The 19,508-nt window shown below is 34.3% G+C and overlaps 1 protein-coding gene across 1 annotated transcript; it reads left to right on the top strand.

Annotated features, from left to right (window-relative positions):
- The first annotated feature begins 6,282 nt into the window (after nucleotides 1–6,282).
- Nucleotides 6,283–18,812, top strand: LOC131946704 (amiloride-sensitive sodium channel subunit alpha-like). The gene is made up of 14 exons (XM_059307617.1): nucleotides 6,283–6,407; nucleotides 6,685–6,799; nucleotides 7,561–7,691; nucleotides 7,944–8,040; nucleotides 11,338–11,441; nucleotides 11,934–12,014; nucleotides 12,541–12,632; nucleotides 15,064–15,153; nucleotides 16,043–16,225; nucleotides 16,545–16,620; nucleotides 16,976–17,033; nucleotides 17,580–17,662; nucleotides 18,106–18,181; nucleotides 18,675–18,812. The coding sequence occupies exons 1-14, from the start codon at nucleotides 6,283–6,285 to the stop codon at nucleotides 18,810–18,812; spliced, it is 1,449 nt and encodes a 482-aa protein (XP_059163600.1).
- The last annotated feature ends 696 nt before the right edge of the window (nucleotides 18,813–19,508 follow it).

Raw genomic sequence — 19,508 nt, 5'->3', positions numbered from 1 at the left:
ATTTAAATCAAGTGCTTGTTTTCCTTTTTATTAATAGTCGTGTTAATGAATTATCTTCAACAAAAAACATGGACACAGTTTTCATTTAGACCCGCAACAAGTTGTGGAAAATTAGTAACGTTCACATTCTTATAGACCAAGGTATATAACAAGAATGTGTAGACATTGACATTTCCAATGTACCATGTAATGTATTGATTTGTGCTGGCAGATCTCAGAAAAATCTTAAGCATGCATGGATTTCCTGTGTGGAATTTAGGGACTTGTTCACATCTGCTGTCTTGCGATCTTTTGACCTGAGATGTTTTGTCTTGAGATCTTTTGTGCTGTGATCTTTTGTCTTCAGATCTTTTGTCCTGAGAGATCTTTTATCCTGAGATCTTTTGTTTTGAGATCTTTTATCTTGTGATCTTTTGTCCTGAGATCTTTTGTCCTGAGATTTTTTGTCTTGTGATCTTGTGTCCTGAGATCTTTTGTCCTGAGATTTTTGTCTTGTGATCTTGTGTCCTGAGATCTTTTGTTTTGAGATCTTTTGTCTTGTGATCTTTTGTCCTGAGATCTTTTGTCCTGAGATTTTTTGTCTTGTGATCTTGTGTCCTGAGATCTTTTGTCCTGAGATTTTTTGTCTTGTGATCTTGTGTCCTGAGATCTTTTGTTTTGAGATCTTTTGTCTTGTGATCTTTTGTCCTGAGATCTTTTGTTTTGAGATCTTTTGTCTTGTGATCTTTTGTCCTGAGATCTTTTGTCCTGAGATTTTTTGTCTTGTGATCTTGTGTCCTGAGATTTTTTGTCCTGAGATCTTTTGTTTTGAGATCTTTTGTCCTGAGATCTTTTGTCCTGAGAGATTTTGTCTTGGTGTCTTTGGGCCTGAAATATTTTGTCTGTGATATTTTTTATACAATAATATCACAATGACTAAATCACTTATTTATAAATTGAATATCATACTGACAATGTCGAGTATCTTGCGTGATGTGGTGAGTTATAAACAAAATAAAGTTGAACTCAAACATTGCTGTAACTAGGTCGATAGAACATAAGTTCACCGTTAAACTCGCACAGAGAAATAGCAGCTCGTAAATACATGTTGTTTTAAGCTTTAATTAACATAAGACGTTGTTCTTACTTGTAAATAAATAGTATAGAAACACTTGTGTTATAGTTTATAAATGAGACGATGTAAATTAAATTGTGTTAAATCAGACAGTGTATATAAAATATTATAAACAAGACGATGTAAAGTGGACTTTTTAATAAGAGAGTAAAGTAAGTTCTGTTTTCAAACCTGACGGTCTATAGGGGAAGTAAAGTAGAGTTCTCTGACCTCGGCATGTAAAGAGATAGTATGTTCAGCACTATGTCCGCCTTTACTTTCCCTAACGTGAGTTAGGTACCCATCAGAGTTGGGTGGACTCAGGGACGGTCTACTGACCTGAACCCGTATTAGCAGTCCAGCTCTCTACCGCTAGACCACTCTGTCCCCTTAGGTATGTTATAAAGTGCTGTATTCCGCCGCATTGATTTTTAACATTGCCTTGTGAAGATTTTAGCTTTCAGCAAAGAAATTCCAACGCAAGTTCCGGAGTTAGAATTAAAATGTATCAAAGCTCAAATGCAAACATCAACCACTGCAAAGTTTTGCATTGTGCGTTTAAATATTTTTTTTTTTTTTCACTTTTGTGATTACGAAATAGCGGCTAATTGGAAAAATTAAAAAAAAAACAACTATTGCTTTCAGACAAAATAATTACATCATTATCCACAATCTGTCTCCTTTTGTTTAGAATTAAGAAAAATGAAATATTGTTTTTTTCACAGTGTTTAAATGTTTTATTTTTTATTATACAGAAAACAGAAATGTTATAAACACATGCCGGCCTTGATTCTGCGCGAGAATAATCTATAACATATCTTTATATAATAATTAATATATCTGCTAGCCTAATTAATTATTGAGTTGGCTTTTTTTGCTTTTAACATGTTGGGGAAATCCTATTTAAAATAAAATAATACTTAACAAAGTAATTTTTAAGTATGACAATGTTCTTTCAGTCGCGGAACTAGATAAAAAGGGCCACCCCGCAAAAAAAAATATTTAGGCCCCCCCATATATATATATATATATATATATATATATATATATATATATATATATATATATATATATATATATATATATATATATATATATATATATATATATATATATATATATATATATATATATATATATATATATATATATGTATATATATATATGTATATATATATATATATATGTAACTAGTGTAGTTACTAAAGACTATTGATAAGAACGCAATACAGTCTGACGCAACAGATGCAGGTGGTGTGGACTGATAACGAACACAAACCCAATGCGTAGTTTGGGAAGCGATACGACAGAACTGCGTAGTTCATAGTTATGATGCAACGGATAGAACCGATTACGAATACAAGGGATATAATAGGATGGCACGACGAGAAGGGGACAGTTAAGAACAGGAGTTGAAGACTGAACTGTAGATACGTGTTGTGATTTGTGAGAATAGGTTTGAAGCCTGAACCATGGACACGTGTATTCTGATATGTGAGAACTAGTGAGGACAGTGGGGGTCAGTTGGTTCATTGTATTCTTGTGGAACATTGATGCATTGCTATGTGGAGCATTTCTATTGATTCATGTAATAAAGAGATAAATGTAAACCTGCACTTCCGAGTATCTATATTGTGGTTGATGTTGTGTGCTGGTCAAAGATAGCACAAGTAAATAGACTCGGTAACATTTGGCACTGCGAGTAAATACACTCGGTAACATTTGGCGCTGCGAGTAGCTGAATTGAAATACACTCGGTAACATATATATATATATATATATATATATATATATATATATATATATATATATATATATATATATATATATATATATATATATATATATATATATATATATATATATATATATATATATATATATATATATATATATATATATATATATATATATATATATATATATATATAAACAATCACAAAAGACGAACATAGGATACTCATTGCTGGCCTGTTCGGGATTTGAAAAAACATCAATTTAAAAAATTTTCAACATCATGTCATGTTTGTAAGTGCATTCGTGTGTTTTGTGAAAATCAGTTTAATTATTTTTTTAAAAAGAAACTCTCTTAACATCACGTCGGTCAAAATAATATAAAACATGAAGGCTTTGTATAAGTAATAGTATCTCGTGTTATGTTTTTTAATTGTTTTTTTTTAATATATTTTTAATTTTTTAAATATTAATGATTTAATATATTTCCTTTTTATAGAATGTTAATCTTTAGTAATTTCTTATAAAAAAATAATAATTAAAGGAAGCAATTGGTTTTTAATTTGTTTAGTACACATCTATTAAAATGAGCTTATGATTACCCCTATTTGACAATTTTTATAAAAAAGGAAATAAGTCATGGAAGTGGTATGAACATTTGCTTATCTTTGATAAGTTTAATTGTAGGAGAAAGACTCGGCTTTCACAGTTAAAAAACAAAGGGAAAAAGAATATACAAGAGCATGGGGTGGTGTCTATAGAATAAACATAAACCAACTGCAGCTACGATAATTTTTTACAAAACAACCATCAAGTCAAAAATGAATGAAAATTTCCTTTTTTTTTAACTGTAAAAAATTTATTATGGTCGGCTCTGGGCCCCTAAATGGCGTGCCCCCCCCCCCCCCCCGCATTGCGGGGTCTGGCGGCACTGTAGTTCCGCCCCTGTGTTCTTTGCATTCTAGCGTCTTTATTTTCATAAGCATTCATTTTTACATCACAGTTCACAAGCTCGTATCAGGATAGCAATTACAGCATTGTGTGAGTTTACACAGGAAACTTTTTTTTTCCTTTACCGCGGAAGAAATATCAGACACTACTAAAAAGAAAGCTATTTTTTTTTCTAGGAGTATATTACTTGAGGATAAAAAAACCCACTTTTTTTGCAATTCAAAGTATTTTTTATTCTTTTTCCACTTTCTTACAATAGCTGTACACCTAAGTACACGTAATTGTCTCATCAGTTGGAAGACTAAGTCAGATATTTAATAAGAATGTAATGCGTAATCGTGGCGTATATAGCAGTTATTTAGAGAGAAAATCACCAGCCAGGGCGCAGTAGATCGTAGATAAACTTCAAGTGTCACATGTTCGTAAACATGCAGGCCACCTAAATGGATGCATCCGGCTGTTGTCAGTCATGGGGCGGGGTGGGCACCGCCATGAGAGACTATGCCCTAGACACCACTCTGTGATGCCCCAACGACCCAAACAAGGATAAAGGGATGATTTAGATTAGAAGAGAGAAAACAGTTTAAACATATCTCATTAATTGCAAAAATTACTTTAATTTAAAACCGGCAAATAAAAACATCACAATCATAATTACTACACATATTTTGATATTTGATTAATAATGATTGTTAATTAAACAGATACAACGTGTAAAAATAAAGACGAAAAATCTTAGAATAACATAACGGAGTGAATTACATTACATGCAATTACACCACCCTCTCCCCCATCCCCTGTAAAAAAAGTAAAGAGAAAGATAGCAGCATCAATCTGTGAGGGGCGGGAGGGGCGGGGGGGGGGGGTTGATATTGTATTGTAGAATAAAAACTCAGTACAAAAATGTCACTGTGGTTTTAACCTTAGGTTACCTTTATCTTTAATGCTTGCAAACTGCTTAAAAGTTAATGTTAATTATCAGGCTGTTTAATCTTGAATAGATTATCTCGTGTGATCCTGGGTACCCTGGGGATCGTGTATAGGCCTATATGTCACGTGATCCAGATTATCTTGATATGCTTCACTATCTTGAGGAGGGATACTGGATATCTCGCGTAATTCAGGGTTTTTCGCGTGATTTTTTTCTAACTTTTTATTTAAATCTCACGTGATCTTTGCTAACTTTTTATTTAAATCTCACGTGATCTTTGCTAACTTTTTATTTAAATCTCACGTGATCTTTGCTAACTTTTTATTTAAATCTCACGTGATCTTTGCTAACTTTTTATTTAAATCTCACGTGATCTTTGCTAACTTTTTATTTAAATCTCACGTGATCTTTGCTAACTTTTTATTTAAATCTCACGTGATCTTTGCTAACTTGTGATTTTAAATCTCACGTGATTTTTGCTAACTTGTGACTTTAAATCTCACGTGATCTTTGCTAACTTGTGATTTAAATCTCACGTGATGTTTGCTACCCTGTGATTTTAACTCTCACGTGATCTTTGCTTACTTTTGATTTTAAATCTCACGTGAACTTTGACAACCTGTGATTTAAATCTCACGTGATCTTTGCTAACTTGTGATTTTAAATCTCACGTGATCTTTGATTCACATGTAAATACCAACATAGTATTTTAATGTCCCTGCATTTAAAAAAAATAATTATAGCAGCATTAAAATTATGTTTCAACGCTTTTTTTAAAAATATCTAGTAGATATCAAAAATTATATTCTTGTCTTGACGAATACAGAGACGAATGTCAATGGAAAACTTGAACAAAATAGCTGCTTTAGAATTCAATAAGTAAATCAAAACTCAGTAATAGTCTTTCAAACAAACAGACAAACATTGAGAACTAAATAAAAGCTTATAATACATATATAAATAAAACCTGTATGTCTGAAATAGCAGATGATTTGTCAAAATTATACAGACATTACAATATCACAATACACTGAAACTAGTTACATAATGACAGTAAATTATAATAAAATAAACGCCTGTAGTGATCTGACAGTAGATATTTCATATGCAGGTTTTGAAACATATTTCAAACACGTTTGTAATGGAACATTACCATAACGTTATAGTTTAAAAAAACAATGGAGAGATAATCATGCTCACACATGGTGGTGTAATACGTTAAGATTTGATCGATGTTTAGTGAAAAGAAAATTAAAAATATCACGTGATGGGTCAACACAAATTCTCTCGTGAAAACAAATGCATGCTTTGATTAGCAGCCCCTGACAATCATTTCAATTAAAGTTAATCACTTAATGGACACACCTTCATGCATAAGAATACATGTCAATGGTTTTGAGAAAACACTTCAAGAAAAATGTTCTATTTCGTGTCACTGGAGCAAGTGTGGAGAGTGCATGTTTAATTACTGCATTGTCGTCACGTGGTTCAATTACTGCTGTAATTTCAGAGCTAGGGTATAAATTGTATGTGCAGCGAATTTTCGAAGATAAATCCTTGTTCGGTGTCTGGAATGTCCAGTGTGAATAACACCGAGTCCGCCTCTCATCGATTCTGTCGCATCTTTAACAAGCACGCCAGCAAAGCTTCAATGAACGGAGTCATCTTCATTGTGAAGTCTCATCATCCCCTGGCCAGGTCTTGTGGTCTCTGCTGTTGGCCTCGGCCGTCGGGGCCACCTTCTTTCACATGTATTAGTAAGTGGCCATTTCATATTGTAGTTAACTAGTTATAAATATTTAGAAAACGAAATAAACAATTAAATAAATAATTTTGTTGGTAATAAATAATGTAGCGTCAAAATCGAGAGCTAAGAATAGTTAATGGTATGTGCAAGTTCGGTTCTTACGTTTATGATATTTAAAAAGAAAACCTTTTATTTGCCATAATAACAATTTTAAAAATGATATTTCAGTTTATTTTCAAACTTTTTCCTCTACCAAATCTACTCGAAAGTCAACCTGAGGTTTGATAACCTTCCTTTTCCTGCTGTGACAGTATGCAGTGTAAACATGATGAGGTTCTCTAAGGTAAATATTCACATGGCTCTCTCTGAACACATTGACTGATTTGTTGACATCGATCTATTATCATCGATTACTTCTTTTGTTCTACTTATCATTCTGTTGTAATCGTCCTACCCACTATCGTTTCATCATTTTCATCGTTGTTTTCTTTCTTTTCGCTTTAATATTTTTAACCTTTAAAAATATACCCACATCATACACAAGAGCGCGATTATTTTTATGAATACATCTACTTATCTACGAACGTCCATAAACGGCATTATGCTTTAAAGTCGAATTTTCAACCACCCTCCCTCCACTCTCCCATAGATCACCCATCAAAAAGTGAAATCCTACCACATTTATTATCATACATCAACTAACACCACCCTCAAATCGCATGTTGTTTTTTTTAAAAATAATGTTTCTTTAGAAAAATTAAATTGCTCTTTTTAAAGCTGATAAACTTCGATCAATTTAAAAACAATGTTTACGAAAATTGAATTTCTGCTAAATTTCAACTTTAAAAAACTTTTTTAGAAAATTTTAAAGAGTGATGTCTTAACTGCCCTTCCCAACCTTAATAACACCTCCTCACCTATCGTCTCAAAGTCTACCTCCCAAACTATGACTGTCACTTTATTTATGGGCTTCCGTCTAAAATAATTTGACACGCACATACATTTATAATTTCTTAATGTGAACCAGTGTCTCCCCCCCCCCCCCCACCCCACGTCTTGATACCATGTTGCTATACTGCTACATCAACACACTAATGATTTTAGCGAATGGAGGCGTCAGAGAAGATTCAGAACCTTTTTGTCAGGGGTGACAACGTCATCAGGCCCGTGGGACGGGCAGCAAACGTCACGTGTTACAACACTGGGACCAATGACAGCGAGACACAGATGTTCTGGTCAGATTATCTCCTCATGACTGTTTGGTTGTCACGTTTGTATCTTTACTCACGCTCGTTGGAAGCTGCATTAGACCACCTCATTTAATGAAAGCCAGTGAATTAATTTTTAGTTTGTCGGCGATTATAGGCGAATATGTTGACAAACTAAAATATTCTTACTTCTCATTTATAAAATATCTTCCCAAACGTTATCTACTGTTATAAAATATAGAATACCCGTCATCGCCTTCTCTGATTCTCTTGTTTCAGCAGTAAAAACAATGTAGGCAAGTTAATGGCCGAACCAAACTTTTGGGATAATGGACTCTTACAATGGGCGAAGGACAGAGATGCGGCTCTATGCCAGGTAGTTTAAGATTTTTTTTTTAATCAATGCTTCGTTATAAGCTAGTAGTCAGTAGCACTTGGGAGGGTCGGCGTGGTCGAGTCGGTAAAGCTCATGGTTGCTATACCGAAAAGTCTCGAGTTCGAACCTTCGGGCAGATGAGGCTCGTTAGCTGGGGACAACCACTCTTCTAGGAGAGACAACTCCTAAATTAAACAACTGCTGCCTTGTAGTTTGTTCTTGGTTGGACAAAGGCTATGGAAGCAAATCCAAAAAGAAAAGCAGGCTAAAATCGGAGTCAATGGCCTCAATGGCGCATAACCAATTGGCACGTAACGCTTAATTGTGTTGGAAGTGTGGTCGAGTCGGCAAAAAGCTCATGGTTGATAAATTCGAACAAAGTCTCGAGTTCAAACCCACTGGCAGATAAATCTCGATCACCTTCAACACTAATAATTAAGAACGAAGAAGAAGAAGAAGTAGCACTTGGTATTTTCTCAATTAAAGAAGTTCGATAATTAATACAATTAATTAAATATTTAATTATAGTAAAAAAAAAGTAAAGTTCACTTTTCAAACCTGACGGTCTATATAAGTAGAGTTCACTTGTTTCTGTGACCTCGGCATATAAGGAGGTACCCATCTAAGTTGGGTGGACTCAATATAATTAATCAAATATTTAATTATACCTTATTATTATTATTATTATTATACCTTATTATTATTATTTTTTGACCATAACTAGTAGAATATTTAAGTCTGTGAATGTCAAAAAGTATATTTTTATTCTATGAAATATTTTCAGACATTTTAGAAACGTGTGTAAAAATATATTTGGTGAGTGACAGGATACATGATCTCAGGATAAATGCTCTGAAATAAAATATCCGAAACATAATATCTACGGACAAAATATCTCACGGAAAAATATCTCAGGTAAAATAATAACATGGACAAAAATGTTCTAATCGACCTAAATCATCTAAAATACAATAAAATTCGCAATGCTATATTTTGCAGTGCGATAGTTTGTGTGCGACATTTGTTTTGAATCATTAGTCCATGATATAATTTGTCCTAATCACTTTTGTCTGTGATATATTGTGTCGGGGGTATTTTGTCTGAAATCATTTGTCATGGAGCCAATTGGTGCCATGTATCTGATGCTGTGGGGGGGGGGGGGGGGGGTTAAGGCGTGCGCGACCAGCTGTCTGTAAGCATCTGTTTATTACTGTATTCCCCTTCGTATGTCTGTGGTCAATTGTTTATACCTTTAGTCACCTGTTTATGCCTTTAGTCACCTGTTTATGCCTGAAGTTTTGCAGGTACTGCTGGGACGGCGGTGCCTTTGAGAATTCTTCGATCTACGAGATCGATGACTATTTCACCCACGTTTTCAATCAGCAGCCACTGTAAGCCCTAATCGATTTTCTGTTACACTCAACAGGCTAATTTTAGTTTATTTGTTTACTTCTTTCTGGTTTATATAGATGTTACAGTTTCATCATCATTTTTTATTTTCGTTTCTTGCGGAGCATAGGGCCTCTGTCAAAACTTTCAATTCTCCAGTTTATACATAGGGCCTCTGTCAAAACTTTCCTTTCTCCACAGTCTATCCATAGGGCCTCTGTCAAAACTTTCCTTTCTCCACAGTCTATTCATAGGGCCTCTGTCAAAACTTTCCTTTCTCCACAGTCTATTCATAGGGCCTCTGTCAAACCTTTCCTTTCTCCACAGTCTATCCATAGTGCCTCTGTCAAAACTTTCCTTTCTCCACAGTCTATTCATAGGGCCTCTATCAAAACTTTCAATTCTTTAGTCTGTACATAAAGCCTCTGTCAAAACTTTACTTTCTCCACAGTCTGTACATAGGACCTCTGTCAAAACTTTCCTTTCTCCACAGTCTATACATAAGACCTCTGTCAAAACTTTTCATTTCTCTACAGTCTATACATAGGTCCTCTGTCAAAACTGTCCTTTCTCCACAGTCTATACATAAGACCTCTGTCAAAACTTTCCATTCTCCAGTTTATACATAGGACCTCTGTCAAAACTTTCCATTCTCCAGTTTATACATAGGACCTCTGTCAAAACTTTCCATTCTCCAGTCTATACATAGGACCTCTGTCAAAACTTTCCTTTCTCCACAGTCTATACATAAGACCTCTGTCAAAACTTTCCATTCTCCAGTTTATACATAGGGCCTCTGTCAAAACTTTCCTTTCTCCACAGTCTATACATAAGACCTCTGTCAAAACTTTCCATTCTCCAGTTTATACATAGGGCCTCTGTCAAAACTTTCCATTCTCCAGTCTATACATAGGACCTCTGTCAAAACTTTCCATTCTCCAGTCTATACATAAGACCTCTGTCAAAACTTTCCATTCTCCAGTTTATACATAGGACCTCTGTCAAAACTTTCCTTTCTCCACAGTCTATACATAAGACCTCTGTCAAAACGTTCCATTCTCCAGTTTATACATAGGACCTCTGTCAAAACTTTCCATTCTCCAGTTTATACATAGGACCTCTGTCAAAACTTTCCATTCTCCAGTCTATCCATAGGGCCTCTGTCAAAACTTTCCATTCTCCAGTTTATACATAGGGCCTCTGTCAAAACTTTCCATTCTCCAGTCTATACATAGGACCTCTGTCAAAACTTTCCATTCTCCAGTCTATACATAAGACCTCTGTCAAAACTTTCCATTCTCCAGTTTATACATAGGACCTCTGTCAAAACTTTCCTTTCTCCACAGTCTATACATAAGGCCTCTGTCAAAACTTTCCATTCTCCAGTCTATACATAAGGCCTCTGTCAAAACTTTCCATTCTCCAGTCTATACATAAGACCTCTGTCAAAACTTTCCATTCTCCAGTCTATACATAAGACCTCTGTCAAAACTTTCCATTCTCCAGTTTATACATAGGACCTCTGTCAAAACTTTCCTTTCTCCAGTCTATACATAAGACCTCTGTCAAAACTTTCCATTCTCCAGTCTATACATAAGACCTCTGTCAAAACTTTCCATTCTCCAGTCTATACATAAGACCTCTGTCAAAACTTTCCATTCTCCAGTCTATACATAAGACCTCTGTCAAAACTTTCCATTCTCCAGTCTATACATAAGACCTCTGTCAAAACTTTCCATTCTCCAGTCTATACATAAGACCTCTGTCAAAACTTTCCATTCTCCAGTCTATACATAAGACCTCTGTCAAAACTTTCCATTCTCCAGTCTATACATAAGACCTCTGTCAAAACTTTCCATTCTCCAGTCTATACATAAGACCTCTGTCAAAACTTTCCTTTCTCCACAGTCTATCCCTAGGGCCTCTGTCAAATTTTTCCTTTCTCTACAGTCTATCCATAAGGCCTCTGTCAAAACTTTCCACTCCCCCATTGTCTACTGCGATTCTTTTCAGTTGTCCCCAATTCCTTCCTACCCTTTCAGCCTCCTCCAGCATGCTACGTCGACATTTCTTCCCGGTTTTATCTTTCCGTCGCTTGCATACATTTCAGAGGCGTAGCGACCCTTCCCGGCGCCCGGGGACAAACTTTCAATTTGGCGCCCCCTCGGGAGCAAATTTTCAATTTGCACCCCCCCCCCCCCTCAACTTTTCGATTTGGCAACCCCCCTCAAACTTTCGATTTGCACCCCCACCTCAAACTGCAAAATTGGCAGCTAGATTGACATTTTAATTTGTTTTTACAACCCATTTTGGCGCCCCTAAGATCGGCGCCCGGGGACATATGTCCCCCCCCCCCTGCCCCCCCCCCCCCCCCCATCGCTACGCCTCTGATACATTTAATAAGTTAAAAACATTCACATATGTTGTCTACAAGTAAATGCTATTATTCAAACCGATGAAATATTCTTCAATTAATTAAAAAAAAATATCTTTCTAATTTCCAGAAATCTGCGCGAGGAGCTCGGTCATCAGCTGACAGATTTTATTAGAATGTGTTCCTTTAATGAGAGGTCCTGTGGATACAGGTACACACTATAACCTTGGTTTACCTTAATCCTACTTGTAATAGTATTGTGAGGTTCTATTTTTAGACTTAATGTAAGACAGATGATAAGGTCACGGTTTTAGTTTGCATGATAGAGAGGAGGAGACGTTAATGAGTGCTGGGGGGGGGGGGAGTGTTGGGGAGGGGGATACCAGAATGCACGTACACTCTCTATAAAGTGCACTTTTAAAAGAAATAACTTTAACCTAATTAAACTTACAATTATAGTACAGTTTACAGTGAACGGTAATTTTGACCCATTAGGATTTTGATAATTCTGAAGCTTTTAATATTTGGTAATAAAATATATTTTACTTAAAGAGGGTCAGTAAGAATTTCTTTCGTTACGCTTGTTAGACGCAGAGGAAAAAATATTAGAAAAGTTCACTTATTTGAAGGATCCCGCGTCAAAACCGTTATTAACTTGCAATGTTTATAAGATATTTGACAATCTGCGTTATAAACCTACAATAAATTACCGAACATATTTGACTCTCTGCTCACAGTTTCTTCCAGACGGTCGTTACCCCAGAGCACGGCAACTGTTTCACCCTCCATAACCCTGACTTTGTTGCCATCAGGAGTGGACAAAACACAGGTAGGTATTACACAACAATAAGGAAAATCATGTATACAAAAACCTTTAATATAACTAGTTTTAAAAACACAGGTAGGTATTACACAACAATAAGGAAAATCATGTATACAAAAACCTTTAATATAACTAGTTTTAAAAACACAGGTAGGTATTACACAACAATAAGGAAAATCATGTATACAAAAACCTTTAATATAACTAGTTTTAAAAACACAGGTAGGTATTACACAACAATAAGGAAAATCATGTATACAAAAACCTTTAATATAACTAGTTTTAAAAACACAGGTGGATATTATAGAACAATAAGGAAAATCGTGTTTACAAAAACCTTTAATATAACTAGTTTTAAAAACACAGGTGGGTATTGTAGAACAATAAGGAAAATCGTGTTTACAAAAACCTTTTATGTAACTAGCTTTTAAAAACACAGGTGGGTATTCCACAACAATAAGGAAAATCGTGTTTACAAAAACCTTTAATATAACTAGTTTTAAAAACACAGGTGGATATTATAGAACAATAAGGAAAATCGTGTATACATAAACCTGTAATATAACTAGTTTTAAAAACACAGGTGGATATTATAGAACAATAAGGAAAATCGTGTATACATAAACCTTTAATATAACTAGTTTTAAAAACACAGGTGGATATTATAGAACAATAAGGAAAATCGTGTTTACACAAACCTTTAATATAACTAGTTTTAAAAACACAGGTGGGTATTACACAACAATAAGGAAAATCGTGTTTACAAAAACCTTTAATATAACTAGCTTTTAAAAACACAGGTGGGTATTACACAACAATAAGGAAAATCGTGTATACAAAAATCTTTAATATAACTAGTTTTAAAAACACAGGTGGATATTATAGAACAATAAGGAAAATCGTGTATACATAAACCTTTAATATAACTAGTTTTAAAAACACAGGTGGGTATTGTAGAACAATAAGGAAAATCGTGTTTACAAAAACCTTTTATGTAACTAGCTTTTAAAAACACAGGTGGGTATTCCACAACAATAAGGAAAATCGTGTTTACAAAAACCTTTAATATAACTAGTTTTAATAAACCGGGAGTGATCTCCCGTAAACTTTCTTGAATATTCTTATATAAAATAACAGGGGATGGGAACTCGGGCTATAGACATGATTTTTTATCCATTTTAAATACTTAAAGTTTTAAAAATAGAATAAAATCTCGTACACAAAAGAATTGCACACCAAGTAAACGCCTAATAAAAAAGTGCATAATAGTGCGCAATATTATTAGTACTTTAAAAATTTACATTCGTTTTTTGAGAAATCGGAAGTAGCGTAAGTTACTACTTCCGGTTAACGGAAATTAATCAAAATTTAACAGAAGGTAGAGAATTATATCTTTTACTTACATCTGAAATTTCATTTATCTATCTGAAATAGTACTCAAGTTATAGCCTTTTGAAAAATTCAAAGTAGGAAAAGTACCACTTCCGGTTATCGGAAATCGCTCAAAAGTTGGTACGGATCTACGATTTTGATAACATACTTATATATGAAATTTCATCAACCTAGCTGTAACGGTATCCAAGTTATCGTGTTTACACACGGACACACACACACACAGACAGACAGACAGACAGACAGACACACAGACATACGGACAAGATTGCAAAATTATGTTTTTCCGTATCAGTGAGGTGTAAAACGTCGAGATTCGTAAAAATCTCGATTTTTTTTGCACGATTACAAGACTTTCTCTATACTTCGTATATACGAGAAAGTAAAAATACAGGTGGATATTATAGAACAATAAGGAAAATCGTGTATACAAAAACCTTTAATATAACTAGTTTTGAAAACACAGGTGGGTATTATAGAACAATAGGGAAAATCGTGTATACATAAACCTTTTATATAACTAGTTTTAAAAACGCAGGTGGGTATTACAATACAATAAAAATCATGTTTACAAAAACCTTTAATAGAACTAGCTTTAAAGCTTTTACTAAACCATGTGGGAATTACAGAACAATAGGGAAAATCGTGTTTACAAAAATCTTTAATTTAACTAGTTTTAAAGCTTTTAAAAACAAATGGGAATTACAATACTAAAAAAAATCATGTATACAAAACTTTTTAACATAACTAGCTTTAAAGCTTTTAAACACCCATGTGGGAATTATAATACAATAAGGACAATTGTGTATTCATAAACCTTTAAATAACAGGTTTCGAAAACAGTAACAATAATAATATGAAGTTTTTTTCTCGTGTGAAATACTACGAAAAACGTTGTCCTCTCTAGTTGGGGACAAACGATTTGTTATCAAGTACTTCTGCTTTCTGTTCGGGCAAATTTACATGGCAATTCTCTTTCGAATTAATTAAGAAAAATACACTAGTCAACTAATTAATAATATCTTGAGACTACTGTAAATTTCAGGCGTAGAGCTGATCTTAAACTTAGAGACTGAAGAATATGTCAAGGCCGTTACCTCAGCCAAAGGTGCCAGGGTTATCATTCATGAACCTGGTACTTCCCCTTTTTCTGATGAAAACGATGTAGCGATAAGCCCAGGGACATACACACAAATTGGTCTTCGAAAGGTATTACATTTTTAAAAAATGTTTAGAGTTTAAGCATTTTTTAAAAATCTGTTGTCTTCCAAGTTCCGCGTTAGCGAGGCATACCTGTTTCACGAGTTTAAGATTAAATTAAAACACATTGCTTTTAAAACCTATTTTTTAAGAATCGCTTTGCGGAATTTGATGATAATATTGGTTAGTTATATCGCATAACTAAGAGTAGAATGTGATGATTAAGCTAAGACTATTAAAACTATTAGTGTACACTACAAGTAAAGAACTTCGCCACAGAGCAATAGGCTGTATTAAAAAAATACGGAAAAATAAATACAGTCAGACTCTAAATCCTGCATTTAATTAAAAATGTGGTAGTTTTAAGAAGTATTTCTTGTTTGTCATTGGATGTCTGTTCTATGTATGGTAGGTAGTCATCAGTCGTATGGGTTCACCCTACGACCCCTGTGACGATGGAGTTAAGTTCAAGGCCAAGTATGAATACCGTTATACCAGACATGTTAGTGTACTTAGTACTAAATTCTGAATAAAGGGTATTAAGTATTGAGTGCTGAGCACAGTTCATGCATTATTCTGTGTAGAATTCATTTAATTTCGCTCTGTTTTGTGTGTCTATTGTCCAAACTATTCTAATCTTTCTTCCTCCAAACGTCTTCAGATAAATAATATTTCATGAGCTAAAATCTTTGTTTCATAATCTCGTCTTAATTCTAATCAAGCCTGAGCTTAATTCTTCATCTCAGAATCATTTCTAATCTATTTCATTAACTAGAGTATTCCACACATTCCAATGTAATAATTACCTAAAATAAAATCATCAGTTAACACAAATCACCCGTACTCAAATCCCACCACACCCCTCCCACCCTCCCAGTACTGCCAACACCAATGCCAGGGGGATCGGATCAAGGCAAAATGCAAGTGTTTCGACTACCAGCTGTACCTGAACGATGTGACAGACGACAACAGCAGCACAAAGTTGACTCAGTGTACATCACAAGAAGGTCAGAAGCTGCAGATGTAGCCCTCTGTAGCCCTCTGTAGCCCTCTGTAGCCCTCTGTAGCCCTCTGTAGCCCTCTGTAGCACTATGTAGCCCTCTGTAGCCCTCTGTAGCACTCTGTAGCCCTCTGTAGCACTCTGTAGCACTCTGTAGCACTCTGTAGCACTCTGTAGCCCTATGTAGCCCTCTGTAATTAAGAGCGACTATCTTTTATCTTTCCCAGAAAAACTTTAATGCAATATATTCAAGAACAGCCAACTGTAATTAAGATTATCTGTTCTTTAAATCTATTCTAATTCTATTTACTTTCAATCTACTCTAGAGCAACGGTGCTTGTATGAGGTTCGGTGCCAGCTTGAGAAAGATAAAAGAGCTTGTGACTGTAAAAGTCCGTGCAGGTAAGGTACATTGATGGGACATTGGTGGGACATTGATGAGACATTGATAGGACATTGATGGGACATAGATGGGACATTGACCCCTTCAGGTAATGATAAATTGATGGGACGTTGATGGGACATTGATGGGACATTGATGGGACATTGATGCGACATATATGGGACATTAGTGGGACTTTGACACCTTCAGGGAATGGCATATTGTTGTCATGTATTTAACTTAGCTGTTGATGGTATGGATATGTTGTTATAGACGATAACTCCTGTAGATGATAATACCTTAATGCAGCATCAAATACAATTACAACTCAGTCAAGATATTGTTATTGTAACGCTGTACAACATTTCTTTCCAGAGAAGTCCGGTACCAGAAAACTATTGCCCACCTTCAGTGGCCAGAGACCGGCTACCTGGTGAGTTTTTACCTGTCAGAACATAATACACCGGTATTTTAATGCTATAATTTTGACTAATTAATCATACATTAAATAAATAATACGATTAAAAAAGCAATAACTGTTTCCTCAACTTACCTGAGAATCAACCCCCCCCCAACATGAACATAGAGAATGAATGACCCATGACCCTGTCATGTACTATCCAGGTTCTCTTCAGTCAGGCACAATTTTAAAAACGTTTTCATTGGTTGAAGATCTGTTTCATACATGTCGTTAAGAAGGCAACTTCCAAATAAATTAAAAATGTAAACATGACGTTTACTACAACATATTACAGTCTGATACCTCCTGTCAGACTGTAGAGCTGAACTAAAACAAAATAAGAGCTGATGAGTTCATATTGTCAACGGAGACGGCTACGTACTTCACGAAAAACCTAGACATTATTGCCAACTTTAAGTGCATGGTTAACATTCTTACAAAATACTCTTGCTAATAGTATGTTTTTTCTTTTTAAGTATTTTTAAGTTTTTAAATTAATTCTTCTTTCTTAATTCACAGGAATACATTCGAAAAGATTTATGTGAGTCTAGAAACCCTCCAAAGATTTGTAGTCGAAAACACTTAACATTGTCTGATTTTGGGTAAGAGTTATTTTGTTTAAATATGAATTTTAGATATTAAAATGGTTCTACCTTTAGAAAATATTAATATCGTGTGACTGCTTTCGAGTAAAATATGACGAGGTTTTGAATTTTCTTGGGCTTTAAATATGCCTTTGTTAACTCAAACCTATTTATGCTGATCAAGATATTTGAATATAAAATTTGTTTTGAGTAATCTTGAATACAGATTTTTTTTTACCCTGAGATATGTTTTTATTTCTAGAAATAATTTTCCTTGAAATATTTTAATTTTAGAGTTAAATATTTTGACTTGAAAAACTTTTTCTTAAAACTTTTTTTAACGTGAGATATGTGGTCTTGTGATATCATATCCTAAATTATTGATAATTTATTCCGAAAAAAAAGTTTTTACAATTGATGAAAAAAATAATTAATATAATGTAATCTCATTTTATACACAGACAGCAACTAATCAAAGTGAGCATCTTCTTTGAAGATCTCCACTACGAAGAGCTCACCGATCAGCCTAACTATGAGGTAAGATCAGAAGAATACATCGTTCATACATCATTCATACATCATTCATACATCATTCATACATCATTCATACATCATTCATACATCATTCATACATCATTCATCCATTATTCGTACATCATTCATACGGCTTTCATACATCATTCATACATCATTCATACATCATTCATACATTTTTCATACATCATTCATACATCATTCATACATCATTCATACATCATTCATACATCATTCCTAAATTATTCGTACATCATTCATACGTCATTCATACATCATTCATACATCATTCATACATCATTCATACATCATTCATACATCATTCATACATCATTCCTAAATCATTCGTACATTATTCATACGTCATTCATACATCATTCATACATCATTCATACATCATTCATACATCATTCATACATCATTCATACATCATTCATACATCATGTTTTAAAGCCAAAGTATCGAACAATGCATGTCTGACCGTTGATATCCACAGTTCACAAATCTGCTGTCGGGTATTGGAGGATCCATTGGATTGTGGATCGGTCTGTCTGTTCTCAGTCTGTTTGAGATCGTTCATCTGATTCTTGAAGTTTTTCGCTACGTCGTGTGTCGAAAATGGAGACAAAATTAAAACCCATAATTTAGTTTCACTTCTATAAATCAATTGTCTCCCAGAAAATTGAATGTAAATTGTTCTAAGTGTTGATGATAACGGAAAAAGCCACCACTTTTTTACTTTCTCGTATATACGTAGTATAGAGAAAGTATTGTAATCGTGCAAAAAAAAATATTCGAGATTTTTACAAATCTCGACGTTTTACACCTCACTGATACGGAAAAACATAATTTTGCAATCTTGTCCGTATGTCTGTGTGTCTGTGTGTGTGTGTGTGTGTCTGTGTGTGTGTGTGTGTAAACACGATAACTTGAGTACCGTTACAGCTAGGTTGATGAAATTTCATATATATATATTTTATCAAAATCGTAGATCCGTATCAACTTTTGAGCGATTTCCGATAACCAGAAGTGGTACTTTTTCTACTTTGAATTTTTCAAAAGCCTATAACTTGAGTACTATTTCAGATAGAGGAATGAAATTTCACCTGTAAGTAAAAGATCTAATTCTCTACCTTCTGTTAAATTTTGAGTAATTTCAGTTGACGGGAAGTACTAATTTACGCTATTTCCGATTTCTCAAAAACGCATCTAAATTTATAAAGTACTAATAATATTGCGCACCATTATGAACATCTTTATTCGGCGTTCGCTTGGTGCGCAATACTTTTTTCTATGAGATTCTATTCTATTTTAAAAAGTTTAAGTATTT

Source organism: Physella acuta, unplaced genomic scaffold (assembly GCF_028476545.2).
Source record: "Physella acuta isolate Inbredline_101_S28 unplaced genomic scaffold, ASM2847654v3 ptg000567l, whole genome shotgun sequence".
Classification (NCBI taxonomy): domain Eukaryota; kingdom Metazoa; phylum Mollusca; class Gastropoda; family Physidae; genus Physella; species Physella acuta.
This window is presented reverse-complemented; position numbering and strand designations above follow the sequence as displayed.